The sequence below is a fragment of the Drosophila miranda genome, assembly GCF_003369915.1.
Source record: "Drosophila miranda strain MSH22 chromosome Y unlocalized genomic scaffold, D.miranda_PacBio2.1 Contig_Y2_pilon, whole genome shotgun sequence".
Lineage (NCBI taxonomy): Eukaryota > Metazoa > Arthropoda > Insecta > Diptera > Drosophilidae > Drosophila > Drosophila miranda.
The window spans coordinates 32,958,728-32,982,886 of record NW_022881614.1 but is presented as its reverse complement, the minus strand read 5'-3'; the positions used below and the strand labels follow the sequence as shown (position 1 = coordinate 32,982,886).

Here is a 24,159-nt window from a genome sequence, read left to right as displayed (position 1 = left end):
CCCATTGAATACTAATTCGTGATCAGCATCGAATGCCTGATCGTTTTCCATCTAAATCGAAATTTTTTCAAAATTTTCTGGAAAAAAGTCATGTTAAAAAGTAAAAACGGACGTTTTCCACACTGTCGCTTCCATATAAAAAAACCCGCAATTTGGCAATTACATACAAATGTAGTTAATATGTATCAAATGTAGTTCACGTGTAATTACCACGTAAGGAAATTAATTTAGTAGAAATTGTTGATGAAAACTTAATTTTAACCAGTCTTGTAGGCAATTAATTTAATAATCAGATAAAACTATGACTTCAGAACTGAGGGTCTTAGCTGCTAGTAATATTCAACCGAACATCGAAAACGAGGAATATGATGCAACTTGAATACAAATAATTCGTCAGTATATTTTGAAATTTGTGACGTATTTCGGTATCTTTCTGAGGGTCATCACACTGATGCAAACGAAAACAGAAACGAACTAAACTTAGTTCAACTAAAAAAAAAAAACAAAAACAAACAGAAGAACAGACGAGCACAGTTTAGTAGATGGATTACGTTTATTGTGGCTCCGAAATCGGCGCCTCAGAGGATATTTTAAGTATGTCGCATTTCACCGATATGTGCATACGAATACAAACACACACGTTTGCATATGAACATATGCGTCTGCATTATTTAAATTGACAAAATCAGAAAAGCTTTCTCCTTTGTTTACGTTTCAGGTGTCTACGATGGGGGACCAGCGCGCGGCACTGGACACTTCTCCCCAAGTTTCAATGGCTTCAATATAGGCACCACCGATCCGGACTATGTGGAACTTGCCCCAGTTCTTGCCGATGGCGGGGAGCACTTTGGCGTCTCCAGTGTGGTCTTCGATGACTATGAGGAGCTGCTGTGGATGGGAAACCAGGGAGTAAGAGGAAGCTAATTGAAGCATTGATATTTCTCACCTAACGCAATACGTAACTTCAGGGCCATGTCACCTCCTACTATACGAGTTCCATGCAAAAATATACATCATTCCAAGTGCACGCAAGCGACATAGTCCGTCAAATCGCAACCCTGGACTCGGGAGTGCTTGTGCTAACGCAGACCTCGCTGCGTCACCAAATTAGAAGAGGTCTTCCCAAGTTCACTCACAAGTAAGTGAAGAAATGTCTAAAAAGTTGAATGATTTCAATGGATCGGGTGGGATCCTTACAGATCCAATCATATGGCGGAAATGGTGTGCATGCTGCAACTATCCCCCAACCGCTTGGTTATGGCTGGGCTCCAGGAGGAGCTCATTGACTTTGACTTGCGTACGCTCAAGGAAACCCGATTGGAGCATGTGGGCGCCGCCGGCTGCACGGTTCTGCGCAAGAACTCACGATATCTTTTTGCCGGTGATCAGTTTGGGACGGTCACGCTACGTGACTTGAACAGCTTGAGTGTGCAGCATACAATTAAAACTCATACCAATGTCCTCTCCGACTTTAGTGTGCAGGGCAACCTTCTTATCTCGTGCGGTTACAGCGGACGGCAGAACAACTTGGCCATAGATCGCTTCCTCATGGTTTACGACCTGCGTATGCTGCGACTAACTCTGACATCCCGCTTGGCTGTCGTGTCCAGCTACGGCCAAATTCAGTTGGTTGACACAGTCGAGCTAAGCGAGCCGCGAGTTTCAATGTATTAAATCAACACTAATGGCAGCCAGTGCCTCAGCTTCGACATAAGCTCCTCTTCGCAGGCGATGGCGTTCGGCGACCAGTCGGGCCACATCAACATGGTTGCGTCAGTGCAAACCCCTCAGCCGCAGTTCAATCCCTTCTCGCGCAACACCGAGTTCGCGGATGTGGTGCCGCAGCTGCCTATGGTTTCGATTACGGATACGAACTTTCCGCTGTCATCGGTCATGCTGCCCCACCTGACGACGGGTACACAGTGGTTCTCCGATTGGCCCGATGAGCTGCTGCTCTATCGCTACCACAGACCCAAGACCATTGAGCCCGATGTCTTGAGCAGCATGAAAATGCAAGGATACTCGCCGAATCCACGCACAGCTCGACGGAATCAAATTCCGTATGTAAATGAACCAGGAGGAGCAGGCAGCACTAATTTGAATGGAGCTGCGGCGGTTACCAAGGCAGAGAACGGCGTCAAAATCATTCCAAGGCGATATCGCAAAGTTGAGCTCAAGTATACAAAGCTGGGCACACAAGACTTCGACTTTGATCAACACAATCAGACATGCTTCGCTGGATTGGAGGCGACGCTGCCCAATTCCTACTGCAATTCCATGCTGCAGGTCCGATTGATTGATTAGCCAATGATAGCCAATGCATTTAAATAATTGTATCTACCTTGTTCAGATCCTGTATTTTACAGAGCCGCTGCGCATGAAACTCATCGAACATGTCTGCACAAAGGAGTTCTGCTTGTCATGCGAACTGGGCTTCCTGTTCAACATGCTGGACAAGAGTAGCGGTTGGTCCACATTTGCCCCAGAAACAAGCGGTGAAGTATATTTGATATCGCTTTTGTTTTGCAGCTTCATCGCCTTGTCAAGCCAGCAATTTTCTGCGTTCCTTTCGCACTGTCCCAGAGGCCTCGGCCTTGGGCTTGATTCTCACTGATAGGTCGGCAAATGTAAACCTAATCACATTGATACAGGTAAGTTTTATATATGTATATAAATATGTATGTAGTATTATCATAAACTTTGGAGACAAACATCTCTGCATCTACAGAACTGGAACCGATTTATACTGCATCAAATGCATTACGAAATCTTTGATTCCAGCAAGAACTCATCTGTGGGAGGCGGCACTGTGTATGCCCCGAATAGTGGTAACCATGAACAATATTCATTGGGTGTGAATACTAAACAAAGTTTATGTTTCAGCTGAGAGCTCGAGCACAGTCGACGCAAGTGGCTCCACAGATCTATACGACTCAATTTGTGGTAGGTGTATGAGAGAGAAACTTCTTGAATTGGATAATGTTCTATATACACGGGTTGAAAAATTAGAAGAGTTTTTCTAATCAATTACCGAAAACTTTGTGTTCGGAGCGGAACCCAGCCGATTAGCTGCTTGCCAAATAGCACCTAATTCTTGGCCCTCAGCCGCTTATTTTGTTTGTTACTTATGTCTATGTCACTCATTTGTTTGTTAAAGCTCTGCGCTTGCTTGCCCTGCTAAACGCTCTCTGCCAGCTCGCTCTTCGCTATCTCCGCTTTGCGTCTGCCTACCGACGTCGGCCGAGCGAAGCTGCGCTTAGCGATCGGAGCGGCAATGTAAAGGGCAGGCAAGCCACACTTGCAATTTGGATGTCACGCATTAAAGAACATATCGTAATTTTATTTCTGCGCCGAGTTTTGTTTAATTCGAAATAATTAGTCGGCCGATTGGGGATAAAAAACATTATCTCCACATAAAATTTGGTGACCCTGATGTGATCTCTGAGTTGCAGTGTCAATTAATAATCATTCGCGATCGACATTCGTTAGCCCTAGCAAATTTTCGGCGGTTAAGCACAATTCGGTGCTAAAATACAATTACATACACCTACATACACGCATTGCTGGCTATTAATTTCTCTGTCGCGACAATTCGGTCAGTGCAGTGCGGTAGGCAGTGCAGCGAACTCACTAATACACACAAGCGGAGTACAAAGCGGAATCGGACAGCTCGCACAGCCGCCCAGCTAAAGGCATTAGCTGTAATCCCTTTGCTTTCGGTTCCCACGTTTATACGTATACAGGGTGTCTTTTTCGGTCGTGCTGAGTGACTCTTTTAAAACCTCAACATGGCAGCACCTGAGCCTACCAATGTCGCGAACGCATCAATGCCGAGTGATGTAGATTTCTACAAGCACAAGGCCGAGTCCATCGCGCGCCAACTAAAGGCCATGGATCGCTTTCTCACCAAGGAAGAGCTTGCCGAGTTAGATGAGGCAGAACTTCAAGCTCGCTTAGAGCAGATCGAGCGAATGAATGCGGATTTCGATGCCGCTCAAACGAGCCTTGAAAGGCTGGATTTCCTGCAGTTATCCCATGATGCCCTGCTGGACTTTTCGAATGTTTATGTCAAGGTTAGGTCCAGGCTGTCGCGGGAGTTGATGGCTGCTCGCACGGTAAATGTTGCCAATTCAACGGCTCGGCATACTCTCGAGGGGAATTCGTCGTTGTTCGCCTATAATAGTATAGGCCGTTCTCGAATGCCCGAGTTGCAGCTTCCGCGATTCGGTGGGAGCTACATGGATTGGCCAGAATTCCACGCGATGTTTTCGACAATGGTGCACAAAGACCATCGTATACCAATCATCGAAAAATTCCAATATCTTCGTGGATGTCTAGATGGTGCTGCGCTGGATACGATTCGTTCCTTGGAACTTTCTGAGGAGAATTACGACAAGGCGTTGAATTTACTAATGTTGCGATTCGATAATAAACTGTTACATTTTCAGGCACACGTCAAGGCTATTTTCGGGCTGCAAGGGGTGGAGAAGGGCTCGGCTATCGGCTTGCGCGCGCTCAGCGATAAAATCAATTCGCACTTGCGTGCACTTCAGACCTTGGCGACCCCGCAGGAGATTTCCGATGGGTTGCTGATCTTCATCATAGGCACGAAATTGGACCACAAGACCAAGGAGAAATGGGAAGAGAACTTGCCGACGTCAGGATTGCCTCGGTGGTCAAGCATGGCCTCATTCTTGGAAGCAAGATGTCGGATGCTGGAAAATTTGGGATCGGCTATGGTAACAATTCCTAGCCAGCAGGTGGGAGAAAGTAAACCTAGCACCCTAATCACTTCCATTAACGATCATAATAGCTCAACATGCAAGTATTGCAAATCCTCCGATCACTACATATCCCGATGCCAGGCATTTATAGATCTCCCTGTTTTTTCTCGATACAAGGAGGTGAAGAAGCGCCATTTATGTCTAAACTGCCTCAACAAAGGCCATTCATTGCAACGCTGCAAGTCAGGGGCATGTAGAAATTGCCAAGCCAAGCATCACACACTGCTCCACATGCAGTCGGGCGCTGACGCTGAGTTGCCGTCGCCGAGCACGGAATCGACCCAGCATGATCCTGCAAGTGCCCTAGTAGCAAGCAAATATATTAGCCCTCCCCCTCGAGTCAAAAATCTCTGCCTAGCCAAAACGTGCTGCTAGCTACTGCAATCGTATATGTCAGGGGCCGTTTTGGATCGCTTACTCCATGTCGTGCCATTTTAGATTCCGCTTCTCAGATTAACTTTATAACATCGAGACTCGCCAATCAGCTGCAGTTAGATCCTCACCCGTCTCACGTTCAAATCGCCGGTATTGGAGAGTCAATTCTACCATCCAGCAAGGCTGTGGACATCGTCCTGCAATCTTAAGACGAAAGCTATCGCGGTTTCCTCTCTGCAATTATCACTGCCTCAATCACAGGAATGCAGCCTAACTTCGGCCTAGACGCAAAGGATTGGCCAATGCCAAATAATCTAAAACTGGCTGATCCTAATTTCGCCAAGCCCCAGCGTGTCGATCGGTTGATAGGCGCTGGTTTGTTCTTCGAATTAATGTGCGTTGGACAGATTCGACTGTCAGTCCAATTGCCAACAATGCAGAAGACGAAACTTGGCTGGATAGTGTCAGGAAGTATTAAAAACTCTGAGAAAGCCCGTGCGGCGCTAGCAGCCGTTGAAGATCCCCCTGTCATCTCCGCTTGCGAGACTAATTTGTGCGATATTGTAAGGCGGTTTTGGGAAGTCGATGGAGATTATTCGCCCTCATCAATTTCGGAGGAAGATGTTCATTGCGAACAGCATTTCGTCACAAACTGCATTCGCCTAGAGTCCGGAGCTTGCTCCGTGCGTTTGCCAACCAAATTCAGTCTAGAGGAATTAGGAGAATCGTATCAGCAGGCACTACGTAGATTTCTCAATTTGGAGAGGAAGCTAGCAAAAAATGCACAGCTTAAGGCAAAATATATGGAGTTTCTCCAGGAGTATCGTGATTTAGGACACATGTCGCCAGCTTCGCGGCAGTCAGACCTCCCGCAGTACTTCTTGCCTCACCATTGCGTCCACAAGCAGGATAGTACAACCACCAAATTACGCGTAGTGTTCGATGGATCTGCCAAAACAGCGTCTGGAGTATCACTGAATGATGCGCTAATGGCACGCTAATGGCTGGACCCACCATCCAACCTTAAATTCTGATAACTCTGCTTCGTTTCCGCTTTTTTAAAGTCGCCTTGTGTGGCGATATCTGCAAAATGTACCGATGTGTACGCGTTTCCCATCCCGATACGCACGTGCAGTGCATCCTATGGCGCAATGACCCGAAGGAGGAGATTCAGGTGTTCAAGTTGGAGACTGTTACTTACGGAACCAAACCTGCCGCTTTCTTAGCAATTCGTGCTATGCATCAATTGGCAAATGATGAAGAGTTGCGTTTTCCGCTTGGCGCTGATGTTGTTCGAAGAGATTTCTATGTCGATGATCTCATATCTGGAGTGGACAGCATTGATTCTGTCATCAAGATTCGTCAGCAGGTAAAGGAGCTACTTTCGAAAGGATGTTTTCCCATACGTAAATGGTGTTCCAATGAACCCGCTGCTTTGGAAGGCGTATCGGAGGCGGATCGCGAAAAGTTCCTTACCTTTCATGACGGGACTGAAGTAACCAAGGCGCTTGGTCTAGTTTGGGATCCCACCACGGACAATCTTCTGTTTAGCTTCGCTCACGTCGGAACCGCTGCAGGCCCAACCTCGAAGCGTTCGGTCCTGTCTACACTAGCTAGGTTCTACGATCCTCTAGGGCTCATCTCTCCCATCATCACAAAAGCTAAAATATTTATGCAGTCGCTATGGAACGAAAGACTAAAGTTGAATTGGGACGAAAGCCTGCCCCAGGATCTACATACGACTTGGATTGAGCTGACTTCGCAGTTGTCGATGGTTAAAAACTTTAAGTTTCCACGTTACGTGCTTCGGCAGCAAGCCAGATTAGAAATGCACGCGTTTTGTGATGCGAGCCAAGCAGCATATGGCGCCTGTGTATACATGCGTTCGGAAGCTCTTGGCATTGTGCAAAGTCATCTCTTATGCTCTAAATCCAGAGTCGCGCCCTTGAAAAGTATGACTATCCCCAAGCTTGAGCGGTCCGCTGCCCTCGTATTAGCCGAACTAGTGTCCACCATAGTTAAGGGATTATCAGCTCCATGCCAAATACATTGCTGGTCGGATTCGTCCATAGCCCTTGCCTGGATTCGAGAATCACCATTGAATTTTAATATATTTGTTTCTAATCGAGTTCAGCGGATTCAGGAGCTCACCGCTGGAATGACTTGGCATCACGTGCCCACAAAGTTGAATCCTGCCGACATCATATCACGTGGATCCACGCCCGCTGTACTAATGGATAGAAGCCTTTGGATCTCTGGACCACCATTCTTGCGTCTTGAGAGCTCAGAGTGGCCTGCAGGCTTGCAATTGCCGACCGATGTACCAGAACGTCGTCATGCAGCATTGGTTGTTTCAAACGAAAGGGATGTATCGTACGATTGCAAATTTCAAAACTCATTCGGATCCATGCAGCGCGTCTTTTCTTACATATATCGATTCTACATTCTCAAGGACAAAGGCATAGCGCGGTCGAAGGGTCAACTTACCGTAATCGACATCAAAAATGGTACGCATTTGCTCATAAGGGCTATACAGCAGCAACAATTTTCGGAAGAGATAAGGGCCCTCGCCAGCAAACAGGCCCTACCCCCAAAAAGCACGATGGCCTCACTGAATCCATTTCTGGATAGCTTTGGATTGCTACGACGCGAAGCACCCGATCCTGCTTCCTAAGGGACATCCTGTCACTGTCTCTATTATTATCTTCTTTCACGAAAGGTTTCTCCACGCAGGAGCTCAAGGATTGCTAGGACTGCTTCGGCAAAAATTCTGGCCTATTGGTGGACGCAAATATGTTGCGGGAATCATTCGGAAATGTGTTAGATGCTTTCGTTTGAAGCCAGTGCTGAGGGAACATATCATGGGAAACTTGCCTGCGGATCGCGTAAGGACTAATCCAGCATTCCACACAACGGGCGTTGATTTTTGCGGACCCTTTTATCACAAGTCGGAAGTCAGAAGCAGGCCTCCTATCAAATGTTACATCGCTGTCTTCGTATGCTTTAGCACCAAAGCAACTCATTTGGAAGTCATTCGGGATCTATCTACAGAATCCTTTCTGGCAGCATTAAGGCGTTTTATAAGTCTACGTCCCAAACCTCGAATCATCTGGTCAGACAACGCTACAAATTTTGTAGGAGCAAAAAATGAGCTTTTGGAGCTTCGGCAAATGTTCCTCAGTGATCCTAATACGTCGGCTGTGTCACATCTCTGCGTTTCTAGTGGAATCGACTGGAAATTCATCCCCCCTCGCTCACCACATTTTGGGGGCTTGTGGGAGGCGGCTGTTAAAGCAGCTAAATATAATTTTCATCGCATCGTCGGGACCTACATTTTTACTCTTGATGAAATTCAGACCTTGGCTTGTGAAATCTCTGCTTTGTTAAATTCCCGTCCGCTTTATGCAATTACAGAAAGTCCCGATGATCTAGATGTGCTCACGCCAAACCACTTTCTCAATGGAGCCCCGAAAGCTGCATTCGACGAGCCAGATGTGGCGCATCTCCGGGTCAACCTACTTAGTAGATGGCAGCGGCTGTGTCAAATGAAGCAGGCGTTTTGGAGAAAATGGAGCACGGCGTATCTTTCGATTCTTCAGGAGCGGAGCAAGTGGCGGTCATCGTCTCCAAACATCAAGCTAGGAACGCTCGTCATGATCAAGGAGGAAACGGTGCCACCATTAAGGTGGCCGCTTGGCCGCATTGAGAGCGTCATACCAGGAAAAGATGGAACCATCAGAGTAGCCGTCATCCGCACTCAAAAAGGCCTTTTCAAGAGGGCCGTTGGAAAAATAGCGGTTCTGCCCCTTCAGGATGGATCTTTTGAAAGCCTTTGCCTTCCAACGGGGGGGGAATGTTCGGAGCAGAACCCAGCCGATTAGCTGCTTGCCAAATAGCACCTAATTCTTGGCCCTCAGCCGCTTATTTTGTTTGTTACTTATGTCTATGTCACTCATTTGTTTGTTAAAGCTCTGCGCTTGCTTGCCCTGCTAAACGCTCTCTGCCAGCTCGCTCTTCGCTATCTCCGCTTTGCGTCTGCCTACCGACGTCGGCCGAGCGAAGCTGCGCTTAGCGATCGGAGCGGCAATGTAAAGGGCAGGCAAGCCACACTTGCAATTTGGATGTCACGCATTAAAGAACATATCGTAATTTTATTTCTGCGCCGAGTTTTATTTAATTCGAAATAATTAGTCGGCCGATTGGGGATAAAAAACATTATCTCCACACTTTGGGTGGCTGTAATTTAAATTATTTATTTGGCGGGGCGAAAAACTTGATACGCTCGATCTAATTCAAGGTTGGCGAACAACTATATTTTCTTCACAATTCAAATCTCTTACTCTAGCTAACCTACGGTGGCAAAGCGGGGCGAATTCGCCAAGGGCGAGAGAGCGAGCTTTTATTGCGCTCCCGCTTTGCCCTAGCCTAACTTACACTAGACTTCATAATTCAGATCAATAACTAATAATTGTGGCCATGGATGGAAGGTCACGCAACACCGGCCCCGTTGAACGCCTGCATCGGCTTCAACACATTGGGAGCGGCGCTAATTTGTGTATGGGCCGCCGAAAAACCACTCCAGTGCTAGTCCTTATTTCGACGACCCTGACCATGCCGTCCTCTCCAGCGTGCGTGGCGATGACCCTCCCCACGAGCCACTCCTGAGGCGGCAGATTGTCCTCGGTGGTCCTCGATGACGAGGTCTCATTCCTCGAGGTTCGGCGGTTGCTGCTGGTGCCATTTGCCCCGAATTTGCAGCCCCAGGACATATTCGCGGGACCATCGCTGCCAAAACGCTTGCCTGACTGACGAGACAAGTCGCCATCGCCGCAAGCAACTGAGACTCTCCTGGTCCGGAGTCCGCAGTGCTGGGGGGCGATGAGCCTGTCAGCAGGTGCCCGGGTGTTAGGGCCTCGCCGTCGCTTGGATCTTGGCTGATGGCTCCCAGCGGCCTCGAGTTCATTATGGCCTCGATGCCGACGAGGACTGTGGCGAGCTCTTCGGCAGTTAGGAGCGCGCTGCCTACCGCCCGTAGGAGTAGGCTCTTGGCAGTTTTTCCACCTGCCTCCCATAGCCCTCCCATGTGAGGAGCTCGCGGCGGTATAAACGCAAATTCGCATCCGTTCTTTGACGCGAAGTCGCGAATTGCGTCTCCTTGCTCCTTGAGCCTGATCCGCAGAGCGCTGAGATGGCGGCTCGCTCCGACGAAGTTCGTCCCGTTGTCGCAATGAACGACTTGGGGATATCCTCGGCGCCCGACGAACCTTTGAAAAGCCAAAAAAAAACTATTTCTAAGTGAACCGCCTTGGACGCAAAACAAACAAAAAGCGCAATGTATGACTTGTATGGGGGCCTTCCGCGAATTTTCAATGTCGTGTGCACTGGTCCACAAAAATCAACGCCGCAAATTGAAAATGGGCGGAGAGCACGGAGTCGATCTGCGGGTAAATTCCCCATGAGTTGCGTCAGCAATCGAGGCTTGCATTTAAAACAGCGCATACACGATCGAACTGTCTGACGGCGGACCTCCTGAGCGTTCACTATCCACACGCTCTGTCGAAGGATGCTCACAAGTGCTCGTGGGCCGACATGAAAATTCGAATGGTGCAGATGACGAATATAGCTTCGCACGAATTGCGAGCGCTTAGTCAAAAGCAGAGGAAACTTGGCATCGCATGATATAGGAGCTTTGGCTAGTCGCCCCCCCACTCGCAACAACGAAAAGTTGCACCAAGTCCCTGTGTCTTCATGGATGAATGGGTTCAACCGCTGAAGACTAGGACCAATTGAAGATCCTTTCCTAACCTTTTCAATTTCTCCTTGATACTCGAGATGCTGGATGATTTCGACAATTTTATAAAAAGCTTCATTGTATTCGGTCGGTGAGATAGTTTTTTCGAAATTTAGGCTTGGGTCTTTACATTTTCTTATAAAGCGGAACACATACACGAACACTCTAAGCAGTTTGAGGTGTGACGAGAATCCCTCGATGACATCTAACAGCTCCGAACTTCGCACAGCCGCGGTCAACCCGACCGCAGTCTTCCTCTTTTCCAGCTGAAGATCATCGGAGTGTTCGAAATGAGCGTTCTTGGGCCAGTTTTCTTCTTCCTCTTTCAGAAATGATGGTCCTTCGAACCAAATTGACTGAACGATTTCGTCGACGTCACAACCTCTTGAGACAATATCTGCTGGGTTCTGTTTCGTGGGTACATGCCGCCACGTAGTATCATCTGACCACTCTTGAATCTCAGCCACTCTATTTGAAACGAAAGTCGACAACGACGATGGATGAGACCGGATCCAATGGAGAGTTACCTCTGAATCCGACCAATAAACGACTCGTTCAATGGGCACGTTTAATAGGGGCTTGATTCTGTGACAGAGATCTGCGAGAAGGTGAGCGGCACATAACTCAAGCCTTGGCAGCGTTTTGGTCTTGAGCGGCGCTACTTTGGATTTCGAAGTCAACAATGATATTTTTAAACCTTCTGCAGTTCTGCTACGTATATAGACGCACGCTCCATACGCTCTCATGGAGGCGTCAGCAAAGGCATGTATTTGAACCGGTGACATCGGATCGGAATACACAAACCGAGATATGGATATGTCTTCCAATTGAGATAGTGTATTTTTCAACTTATTCCACGCTGTTTCCAAATGCAGCGGGATCGACTCATCCCAATCTAGTTTGTTAAGCCAAAGCTCCTGCAATAGGATCTTGCCTTTTATAACGATAGGACTTAATAAACCAAGGGGGTCAAACAACTTTGATGTCACCGATAGTATGTTCCGTTTTGTCGCTCGGAGACCCATAACTGAATTGTCAATTTTGAACTTAAAGGCATCGTCAGTAGGTAACCATGAGATTCCTAACGCCTTTGTCGACTCTGAATCCGAGATTGTTATGGGTTTGGCTGTGCTCTCAGATGCGGTGATCTCGGGTGAGTTTGAAAACCACTTAGTCAACTCAAACCCTGCGGTCTGAAGAACCTGAGACACTTCGGACTTAATTGCCCTTAGCTCCTCTACGCATGCAGCACCAGTCAACAAGTCATCGACGTAAAAGTCGGACCCAATAACGTTAGCAGCTCTAGGGAATGAGAGCTTCGCAGACTCACTCAACCTTTTCAAACACCGGATAGCTAAGAATGGGGCTGGTCCAGTCCCATAGGTTACAGTGTTGAGCTTGTATAATCTCAAGGATTCAGAAGGGTCTCTTCTCCACACTATGAGCTGAAACTGCCGATCCGCTTCGTTCACCATCACTTGGCGATACATCTTTTTAACATCAGCAGTCAGGGCAAACCTGTGCAGACGGAAACGGAGCAGTGTCGAGTATAATTCCTCTTGAATGGTAGGTCCCACCATCAGAATGTCATTTAAGGCCACCTGTGAGGACGTCTTGGACGAAGCATCGAACACGACTCGGAGCTTGGTAGACGTACTTTGGGGCCTCAGAACACACTGATGAGGGATTACGTAGTGTGGAGTAGAAGGAATCGTATTGTCAGTAGGAGACATATGACCTAAGGAGAGGTACTCTTCCATGAATTCCAAGTACATTTTCTTCAACTCAGGGTCACGATGCAATCGTCTTTCAAGCGACAAAAACCGCCGTTTCGCAACCTCAAAGGAGTTGCCTAAACAATTTGGATCTGATTTAAACGGGAGCCTTACTTCGAACCGACCTGATGATAGTACCTGAGTCGTCTTACGATAGTGTTCTTCACATAGCTTGTGCTCAGGTGTGGCAATTTTCTTGGTAGATGGCATTTCTTCCAGTGACCAAAACTTTTTCAAGGTCCTATCGATGGATACTAGCAACTCTTCACTGCAACTCAAACTGTTTGTAATTTGAGGAGCAGAACTCCTGGAAACATATTTTCCCGACACAACCCAACCAAGAAGGGTTTTCTGAAGAGTTGGAAAGTCAGGACCTTGTTTAATTTGACCAACAGCTAATAATTCAAAGAACGATTCTGCTCCAATTAACATATCTATTCTTTGTGGCTTGTAGAAATAAGGGTCTGCCAGTGGTAGGTTCTCTGGGAATCGCCAGTCAGTCACATTCACTGACTGGTCAGGGTGATAACCTGAAATTGATTTCAGGATCCAAAAATCAAAGGAGAACTCACTACCATTTATTCGCGACTTCACCACTGTGTGTATCCTTTATCCTTTACTTGAGAATTAGATTCACCAATTCCAAGCAAGTTAATACAGGACTCCTCTCTACGGATCTGTAAGCGATTAGCGAGGTCCTCGGTAATAAAATTTGTTTGTGATCCAGAGTCGAGCAGAGCTCTGGCCAGAATGTGTTCACCGCTCTTAGTTCGGACGCTTACGATCGACGTAGCCAGAATTACCCTGTCCAACGCTGTCGCATGCAAAACATGTGACGTGGAAGGTTGATTCTGATTTGATGGAGGAGAAGGACTCTCTTGGGGTGGTGGCAACGCGAGACTATTAGCCGACACTGTGTATCGATGCAATAATGTATGATGTGAGCGGCTGCACACTCGACATTTATTGGCTTTGCATTTTACAACAGCGTGGCCTTTTCGCAGACAATTAATGCATAGGGATGCCGACTTAGCAAACTCAAACCTTTGCATCACCGAGAGACGCGAAAATGAAGGGCAATTTGACACTACATGGTCTCCTGAATTGCAGTAGCTACAAGTTTGCTGAGTTCTACTGTTGGTGGAAGTGGAAGAACAAGCAAATGAACTGCGATTATGTTGCTTGCTTGGCATGACTTTGTCTTGCCTTGGCTTGGTCGATTCTTCATCAGACAGATGCTGGTATCGACGATTCAAGACTTTCTCAAAGTCGGACCAAAGCGACAACTTCTCATAAGTAAGCTGTTCATCCCACTTTTGTTTCGTCACTGGGTCGACTCTGTTTAAAACGAGATGAATGAGCATTGCATTCGAAATTTTTGTATCATCTCCGATCGACAGTAATGATCCGTAAATCGACGAAACAGTATCGATTAGAGTTCTTAGAGATGATGCAGATTGATGCGACATTCTCGGCAGATTGAACAATGTGGAAATATTATTCGTGAAAATCAAATAATCGTTGTCATATACTCGTTTTAGGCCAGCCATGGCCTTTTCATAATTTGCCTCGGTGACTTGGAACGCCTTTATTGTTCCTAATGCTTCATCAGAGAGGCACGAAATCAAATGATTAAATTTTTCGATCACCGGTATGCTGTTGTCGCTATGGACTAGTCTCTCAAAAAGGCTAATGAAATTTTTGAATTCCGAGTGTTTACCACTAAATTTGGGTAATGCCAATTTCGGAAGTCTAGCATGAGTTGGGGCTGAAGAAGACACTGGCTTCGTCTCGCTTGCTGCATCAAAGGCGGCGATAAGCGACATTATCTTTCCTTTGGTGACAATTATCAGCTCTTCCAACTCGGCTGCATATGCATCATCACCTGTTATGTCCTCGATTTGCTCCTGCAAATGGTTAGCCTTTTCAATTGAAGCATTCAAACAATCTAATCTACATTGTAATTCCGGTAATTGCAAAGGAATCGACCCTTGATCTAATCGATCCTCTAAGCGGCGAATGCTTTTTACTCGACTTTTGAGCTTAATCTTTAAGTCTTCAAGAGTGGATTTACTTTTTTCTGCCATAATGTTTGTGTATGAAGATTTTACACAACAAACCACTATTATTTCTATTTATTTATTTATTATTATTTTTTTTTTTTTTTTATGTTTGAACGAGAACGATAATAGAAAACGAATTTGAATTGAATGTCGAGGCACGAGGTATCAAGGGAAAGAGTCGTTGCAAGTAACAGCCGAAAACAATATACCCGTTAGATACAGGGTAGCGCACCGTTAAGCTAAAGAGCGGCAACGAAAATTCTCCCAACAAATACAACGCAAGCAGCAGTGGAGAAGCGAAAGCGAAATAATGCACCGGTGCTGCTGCTTGTATGTACATATGTGTGGGTATTCTCTATACGCCGTGGCTTGGCTGAACGAACGAACAAACTTTGTGAGGTTCTAACGACAAGAAAGGTAGAACAAAATTAAAAGGGGTGGGGGGGGGGGGGGGGAGCGACAGTGATTGCAGTAAACGAAAGATGTATGTATGTACATATAACTGTTGCGTCCAAATAGCGGTACGCCAGGTTATTCTACGCCATAAATACTCTTCCAGAGTGGCACGAAAAAAACTGCTTTCGTCGGTCAATGTGGAAAAGCGCTTCACTTTCGCTGTTAACATGATCAGTAAGCCGGCAGAGTATTGGGATGACGTCATATTTTGCCACGAAACAAAAATGATGCTATATTACAATGATGGTCCACCCAGAGTATGGCGCAAGCCGTTAACAGCTTTAGATAACCGAAACATCATTCCGACTGTAAAGTTTGGAAAACGTTCGGTTATGATTTGGGGGTGCATCTCTAGCCGAGGAGTGGGAAATATTGAATTTATTGAGAACACAATGGATGCCAAACAGTACCTCCAAATTTTAAAAACAAATTTTAAAAGCAGTGCGGAGAAATTTGTTACGGAAAATAGGGCCAAATTTAAGTTTTATCAAGACAATGATCTCAAACATAAAGAGTCCAATGTGAGAGCTTGGCTGCTTTACAACTGTGGAAAAGTTATTGATACACCACCCCAGAGTCCCGATCTTAACCCCATTGAAAATTTGTGGGCCTATTTGAAGAAGAAAGTGGGAAAAAGACAGCCCAAAAACCGCAATCAGCTCAAAGAATTCATATTGGAAGAGTAGCAAAAGATTCCCTTTGAGTATGACCTACAAAAATTGATAAATTCGATGAAAAAACGGCTCCAGCATGTAGTCAATGCTAAGGGTGGACATACCAAATATTAAAATAAGTTAAATATATTAAATAATTACGAAGAATTTTGAATTTAAAAAATGAAAATATTTTGTGTAAAGACTTTCTTGACAGTGTCAAAAATGAGTAATCATTGTTTTTGTTATTTTTTAAGTTACCTATTTATAGTTTTGTTATTTTTTTTTTCACTAACTACTTTATAATTAATCTCTGAATGGTTATGAATTAAAAAAATTTGATAAATTTGAACCAAAGGCCATTATTTTCTTATCCAAAGTAAAAAAATTTAATTTATTTTCAGTGTGTAAAGAGTTTCTTGACATACTGTATATCATACGTCTGTGCCTAGAATTGAAGGCGATGTGCAATGTTTTCAGCACAAGACACCTCAAAGAGAGATCTGAATGTCTTTTGCTCAGCCTTCAATTTTCTGCACAAATACCTCTGATTCCTCTTTTGGATCTTTGAATCCAACTGCTACTTTCCTGTCTTTATCGCAGGGCATCCCTCGGCGGTAGCAGAATTTGCACAAAAATTATTGTTGGCGCGACCGACGCGATGATATTTTACAAATTGATTGCCGATTGCACACACACACGACGCGGGCAACGAATATGTTTGCATATGTATACTGCAATTTCTTGTGTCACTGTCACTTATTGTTGTTGCCTATAATTCACTTTACAGTCCACCCGGGGGCGCCATGAAAAATTAGAAGAGTTTTTCTAATCAATTACCGAAAACTTTGGGTGGCTGTAATTTAAATTATTTATTTGGCGGGGCGAAAAACTTGATACGCTCGATCTAATTCAAGGTTGGCGAACAACTATATTTTCTTCACAATTCAAATCTCTTACTCTAGCTAACCTACGGTGGCAAAGCGGGGCGAATTCGCCAAGAGCGAGAGAGCGAGCTTTTATTGCGCTCCCGCTTTGCCCTAGCCTAACTTACACTAGACTTCATAATTCAGATCAATAACTAATAATTGTGGCCATGGATGGAAGGTCACGCAACACGGGTTTCTTCCACACTAGTAGATGACACCGCCAAGGATGATGACAGGGAACGCAGCAAGATTAACGCAGAAACGGATATAAGCAAAATATTCGGCACCAAGCAGATCTGTATAAACCGCTGCATCAAATGTCACGTTGAGGTAGAATTTAATAAATTATATTGTGCATGTGCAAGGTTTTTAAAAGAGTTAATTTTACAGAAATCGAAGGAAAACCTGCTGCTGGCCTGCAACATGTCGTATCCCACTCACATTAAAGATAGTGAGCAGTATTTCAACTTTGGAACTATTTTGAAGCGTTCTCTCAGCTCGGAAAAGAGCATTCAGGCATTCTGCGAGAACTGTAAAAAGTTTTCGCCCACTAATCAGAGCGTAAAGGTAAGAGATTTCACGCACCTGATGGCGAGATTGTCATTTACAATGGAATCACACATCTCTTCCGCAAATGCTGGCTATCAACTGCGGTCTCAATAACGAAAAGGATATAGGTTTTCTAAAGCGCCAGCTCCATCGCTGCAACGAAAAGGCCTCTGTGGAGGTATCTGCTTCCCTCAGCACAAGCAAACCCTGCCAGCGACTGCCACTTTATGCACCCGGATCGGTTAGCTCTGTTTAGATATATTCAAAAGCTTCGTCTGTGTAAATGTTTATGAACGTATTGCAGAAAGTCCCCGCCGCACACGAGCCAATCAAACAACTCTAGCAGTTCGCCCAGCGGTCGTCAGAAATCATGGTTCCCGCTAACCTTGACCATGACCATTACCGACCAGGGAGAGCTGGTCGTGGAAACGCAATCGGATACGGAGAAGGGCGAACAGGAGGAGGAGGGGGACAAGCCTTCCAAAGAAAATGGCGAGATTAATCGAATGTATTCATTACACGCTGTCGTCTGCCAAGTCGATGATGGCACCCAGAAGAACCTTGTTTCCATGATAAATGTGCGACGGCAGTACCACACCATGAAGCTGGCAGCCTCGGAGTCCTCGGAGGATTCGCAGCACCAGTGGTACATTTTCAATGATTTCAGGTACGTTAAGTTGCAACTAACACTAACACTGACACTGACGCTGAGTTCTCGGATTGACCATCCTCAAATGATACAATCCTTAGCATTTCTCCAACAACAAGCAACAAAAACAACTCACTCCGTACCCTGCAAGTTGAGCCGCAAGGATGCCGTAGTCGATACAGACACGGATCTGGAGAGCGTGCTCTCTCTAAGCAGGACGGATGAAGAGAGCCTTCTCCGCTCGCCGGAACCCGGCACCAGCTCCCTGCGTAGGGAAGGGCCGAAGCGTTCCAAGGAGGGCATGAAGGCCAAAGCGCAATACAAAGCGGCCCTCAACATCAAAAGCCGTCTGCAAGGTAAAGCAGACATCTCCCAGGAGGAGAAGGTCAAGCTAGCCTGGGCCGAGCAGAGAGTAGAGGAGGGTCGGCTACATTATGCTCAGATGCCACAGATGAGGGCGTCGAATGGCGAATATGCCAATAAGGTGGAGGAGATGATGGCCACCAAGAGGCAACGCACTTTTTGCACAGATGGAGGAAGACCCCGCGGCCCCAATGCCCACGTTCGATGGTGCTGGGTGGCTAAGTGGGGTTAAGATCCTGAAGTGCAATGATGATCCAACCCTAAGGTGGCTGACGCGTACGGTCTGCCAACTGGAGGCGATGTGGGAGGGGGCCAAGCTGGAGGTTGTGGACCGGGAGCTTATCCCGTCCAAGCCTAAGGCGAAGGTACTCTTCCCCATCACAATCCAGGGGGACCGAGCGCTGAAGCTCCTTCAGCGGCAAAACGCGGACGTGCCAACGGCCGATTGGAGGATCCTACACATTGGTAGCCCACTACCCAACGAGGGGGGCCAATGTGTGATCCTCCAAATAAACAAGGAAGCAGAGGATCTGCTATACCCCAAGTTCGGGAAGATGGCGTGGGGCATGGGTAGCGTCTACCTGCGCCTCAAAAAGCGCCACCCTGAGGTGGAAAAGGACTTAGGTCTCGAGTCCATCGTGGAGGCCGCCCAGGGTATTGCGCTTGAAGACGAAGAAGAGAAGGACGGTGACCTGACGCTGGTAGTCAACCCGTCAGGTGCAAGTGAGCCAGCCACCCATGCTGAGTGTGGTGCAGCTCAACTTGCATAAAAGCAAGGTAGCGGCGGCGGAGCTCCTCATCGCCATGGAGCAAGGGCTCGCCGACATAGCTCTAGTCCAGGCGCCCTGGATTGCGACAGGCAATTCAGTGGCCGGACTAAAGTCCTCAAATCATATTTGTTCTACTCAACATCGGTAAGCAGGAACAGAACCGTCGTACTCGTACGAAAGGGAATCCATGCTTACCTTATGTCTCATTACAGCACGGATGACCTGACGGTTGTGATACTGGAAAGTGAGGAAAAGCGCCTTCTGGTGGCTTCCTGCTACATGGCTCACGACAGACCCGCACCACCCGACGAACTCAGGAGCCTGGTGACAGAAGCCGGCACCAAAAACTATCAACTCGTCATCGGAACGGACGCCAATGCCCACCACAATGTGTGGGGAAGCAACGACATCAATGACAGAGGTGAGTCACTCTTAGACTTTATACTAGCAACTAATCTATATATAGCAAACGTTGGGGAGGAGCACACCTTCGTAGGTCCGACCTCATCCAACGTGCTAGACCTAACACTTGCAACGGGAAATAGTACTACGGTATCTAGCTGGAGGGTCCTCGAAAGACCATCCTTCTCAGACCATAAGTACATTCAGTTCAAGTGCGAATTCAAACACCCTTCGAAGACAACAGTCTATAGAAACCCCCGGAACACAAACTGGGCAAAGTTTAAAAAGACAGTTACTTCGAAGCTCGCGAATCCGGGCTCAGTGAAATCCGCGGAGGATATAGAGAAGTCCCTAAAGACCCTATCCAACGAGTTACTGAACGCCTACCATGCATCGTGCAACCCCCCGAGAACGAAGAGGAGGCCCAAGCCACTCTGGTGGAACCGAGATCTCTCTCTCCAAAGGAACAACCTCAAGGAATTCTTCGAGATCGCCAAACAAGCGAACGAAGAGATTGTCAATGAGGAATATAAAATCCTACTTAGGAGCTACAAGAAGGAAATACGTAAGGCACAAAGGAACTCGTGGAGAAACTTCTGCTCCAACATCGAGAAAGTGCCCGAAACCGCTAGGCTTCGGAAGCTGCTTTCAAAGCAGCCCACAGTACAGAGCCAACTAAAACTAGACAACGGACAGTGGACAGAGGGCAGTAAAGAAGCCCTAACAGCACTAATGGAGGCGCACTTCCCTGGATGCACCGAGGTCACTGACGCCAAGGAGCATCAGGACCTAGCAACCGAGAAACAGCACCCTCCAATAGGTCTGTTAACCACTAAGAGAATCCACTGGGCCATAAACTCCTTCGCGGGCATAAAAGCACCAGGACTGGACGGGATATTCCCAGCCATGATGCAGTTGACCAAAGAGGTTATTACCCCATGGCTCCTCGCAATATACTCAGCATGACTAAGTACGGGCTATATCCCCATCCAATGGAGAACCTCGAGAGTTGTCTTCCTCCCTAAGGCAGGAAAGTGCAGCCACGGGAGTCCCAAGGATTACAGACCGATAAGCCTTACCTCCTTTATACTAAAAACACTAGAAAAGCTGTTGGATTTGCACATCAGGAATGAGGTAGAGGGACTGATGTCAACAAACCAACACGCCTACACTAAAGGGAAATCAGTGGAGACGGCACTACACTCGCTAGTAGCCACCATCGAGAGCGCCCTTCACAACAAAAAGTATGCTTTGGGAGCATTTGTGGACATCTCAGGAGCATTCAACAACGTGGCCACAACCGCAATAACAAGTCGCCTAGAAGCGAATAACATACACCCTGCAATCAACGTCTGGATCAAAAACCTCCTAAGTTGTAGACCGGTGCAATCGGAGTGGGGCACTGCTTCCATGGTAAAGGGGGCACACAGAGGCACACCTCAGGGTGGAGTCCTGTCGCCACTACTGTGGAATCTGTTGGTCGACGACCTCATCAAGAGATTTGAAAGGAAGGCCCCAAAGATAACAGCTTATGCAGACGACATAAGCATACTTATTACGGGTGTATGTCCATCGACCCTCAGCTCCTTAATGGAACGTACACTTAGGGAGATACGTGAGTGGGCGGAAGAGGTAGGACTCAGTATCAACGCGGACAAGACGGACCTCATCCTCTTTACCAAGAGGTACAAGGTACCGAATGGACCCCCCCGAAAATTGACCAAACTAGGCTGACTCCAAAATCACAGGTGAAATACCTAGGCACAGTACTGGACAGCAAGCTGGCATGGAGGCCCAATGTAGTGGAAAGGGTGAAGAAGGCTACCATTGCGCTTTATGCATCCAAGAAGATGCTCAGCAGCACATGGGGCCTGTCACCTGCTCTAATGTACTGGATCTACATCTCGGTGGTGCGACCAACCAACTCTGCTGTATGGAGCCTTAGTGTGGTGGCAGGCTACTGAAAAGAAGACATACCATAAGCTTATGGAAAAGACTCAGCGACAGGCTCTGCTCTGTATTACAGGGGCGCTGAGGTCAACCCCAACAAAAGCACTCGAAACTGTCCTCGGAATCGACCCCCTGGACATTCACGCTCGCCTGATTGCGGGAAAGGCAGCACAACGCCTCATAGCATCAGGAAATCTATTGCCACAAGGATACGGGCATAGTTCAATCGGCAGGGAAATGACCAGATCAACTGATTACATGACCCCCCAAACTTGCCTTGACGTCAAAACAACCTCATCTTTGGACTGGAAAATTGGAATGGACCAAACTGAGCACCTCAATATATACACAGACGGCTCCAAGATGGACGGAGGAGTAGGAGCGGGCCTATACTGTACAGACCCTGAGATAAGGCTGTCGTATAAGCTACCGGACCAATGCAGCATATTCCAGGCAGAAGTTTTTGCCATCGGGAAAGCAGCGGAGGTCGCTCTCCTCACAGAACGAGCACACGATGCGGTCAACCTATTCGTCGACAGCCAAGCGGCGATAAGATCCATGCAGTCGTCCGCGGTCAGTTCCAGAAGTGTCTTGGCGAGCAGGGAGGCATTAGACATCCTAAGCACGACAAAGACAGTGCGGATCTATTGGGTTCCCAGCCACCACGGCATCGAAGGAAACGAAGCGGCGGACGTACTAGCTAAGGAAGGCGTCGGGCTGGAGAATAGGAGAACCGAGAACGTGCCTGTCTCCCTCAGAACTCCCTAGAGCACAGACTGATAGCAGGTGGAGGAGTACCACCACCTGCAGAACCTCGAAGATAATGTGCAAGGAGCGCAACGAGAAACTTAGCCACTACCTACTGCACCTACCACGAAAGGACTGTAGATTGCTAGTGGGAATACTAACAGGTCACTGTCTGGCTGCTGCACATGCAGCACCAACAGAGACAGTTGTAGGAAATGTGAGGAACCTGGGGCTATCGAAACCCTAGAACATCTCATCTGCAACTGTCCGGCTCTCTCAAGGGCAAGGAGGAGATACCTGGGCGCCCCAGTGTTGGCATCACTGGAAGATGCCTCCAAAAGGACGCCACAGGAACTGCTGGCCTATGCTAAAAACACCTCGATTCTCGGGGACTTTTAAAACCACATTAACACTCCCGCAACGGTTCATATACCCCCCCATCCGGATAACTAAGGGCCATATTGGCCTATGCGTGGCCCCGCTGAGGGCCGTCCGGGTTAACCTAACCTAACCTAACCTAGCATTTCTCCTGTGTCACCGCAAGAGTCGGTTTGGTTCACTTTGGATTGGAAAGTGCCGTGCGTGCTCTTTTACAGAAGCATCGAGGAGGAAGTGAGTGTACAAGTGAGTGTAACGAACCATTAGCTTGTTGAATGTAGTAATGATCGGTGCAATTTATTAGGACATGGTGAATCCCATTTCAAGCAACTTGAGCACAGACGCAACTCTGAAGCCACTGCAATCCAATGAAATGCCACAGTCAGGAGACTTGGTCGCAATGGATGCAGAGTTCGTTACCCTAAATCCGGATTAGAATGAAATCCGTCCGAATGGTAAAACAGCGACCATCAAACCATGCCATATGAGCGGGGCTCGCATTTCATGTATTCGAGGGTAAGTAATTTCGTTAGTCAAGTACTTGAACGAAATCCCTTCTATAAACAAGAAATCCTGTGCCCATAGACAAGGAGCGAGCGAGGGAGTACCATTCATGGACGACTACATCTCGACCCAAGAGAAGGTTGTGGATTACCTAACACAATTTTCTGGGATCAAACCGGGCGACTTGGATGCGAACTTCAGCAACAAACGGCTGACGGTCCTCAAGTATTCGTATCAGAAGTTGAAATATCTGGTTGATGTTGGTGTCATATTTGTGGGACACGGTCTGAAAAATGATTTCAGGTGAGAAACCGAAATATATCAGACATTACAGCCATTACAATAGACTAGGGCCACTTTAGGGTCATCAATATATATGTTCCCTCCGAGCAAATAATCGACACTGTGCACCTGTTCCACATGCCACACCATCGAATGGTGTCGCTGCGGTTTCTGGCCTGGCATTTCTTGGGTTTGTAATTGTTTCGTCCCTTGCATACCATATGCTAATTACTTCTTCGATCGGTCAGGCACAAAGATACAGTCCGAGACACACGACTCCATTGAGGATGCACGGACCACTCTGCAGCTTTATAAGCACTATTTAAAATTGCAGGCCGACAAGAAGTTCACGAGTGCTCTCAAAAACCTGTACGAGCGCGGAAAGCAGCTGCAGTGGAAAGTGGCTGAGGAATAGCTCGTTGGCGAGCTCGAAAAACTCATTGCCAACGCCAATTCAACGTCAGTACAAATGCTACACCGATCTACCGCTGCTACGAAACTGCAGCTTTCCGTTAAATGGATGGTTTTTTTCAATTGGAATTTTATTTGTTTGTCAATTCACCTTGTAACTAAAACTATGGAACGAAGTAAAGGATTTATATTAAAATAATTATAATGTATACAAATTGTTCCTTCTTTGCAAAAGTTTCGGCTTTTCGATAGATTTGAGTTGGAAAGTTTGACAGGAAATCTGCATAGAAAATAAAATGCAATCAGTTGGGTAGACAAAGGCTCGTAT

General features: G+C 46.9%; 1 protein-coding gene and 1 pseudogene across 1 annotated transcript; one reads left to right on the top strand and one right to left on the bottom strand.

Moving 5' to 3' along the window:
- The first annotated feature begins 410 nt into the window (after positions 1 to 410).
- Positions 411 to 23,937, top strand: LOC117192796 (annotated as a pseudogene).
- On the bottom strand, positions 9,596 to 16,720 carry LOC117192795. Its single transcript, XM_033397554.1, has 2 exons — positions 16,443 to 16,720; positions 9,596 to 10,423 (listed from the first exon to the last, which is right to left on the bottom strand). Exons 1-2 carry the CDS (start codon positions 16,503 to 16,505, stop codon positions 9,686 to 9,688), a joined length of 801 nt encoding a protein of 266 aa, XP_033253445.1. The 5' UTR covers positions 16,506 to 16,720; the 3' UTR covers positions 9,596 to 9,685.
- Positions 23,938 to 24,159: the final 222 nt, after the last annotated feature.

Excerpts from the sequence above, each read along its gene's own strand:
- LOC117192795 (XM_033397554.1), bottom strand. The coding sequence starts at position 16,505 with ATGCCCTGCGATAAAGACAGGAAAGTAGCAGTTGGATTCAAAGATCCA. Across the intron at positions 10,424-16,442 it reads ATCCAAAAGAGGAATCAGAG|GTTCGTCGGGCGCCGAGGAT; the intron begins GTATTTGTGCAG and ends GGCTTTTCAAAG.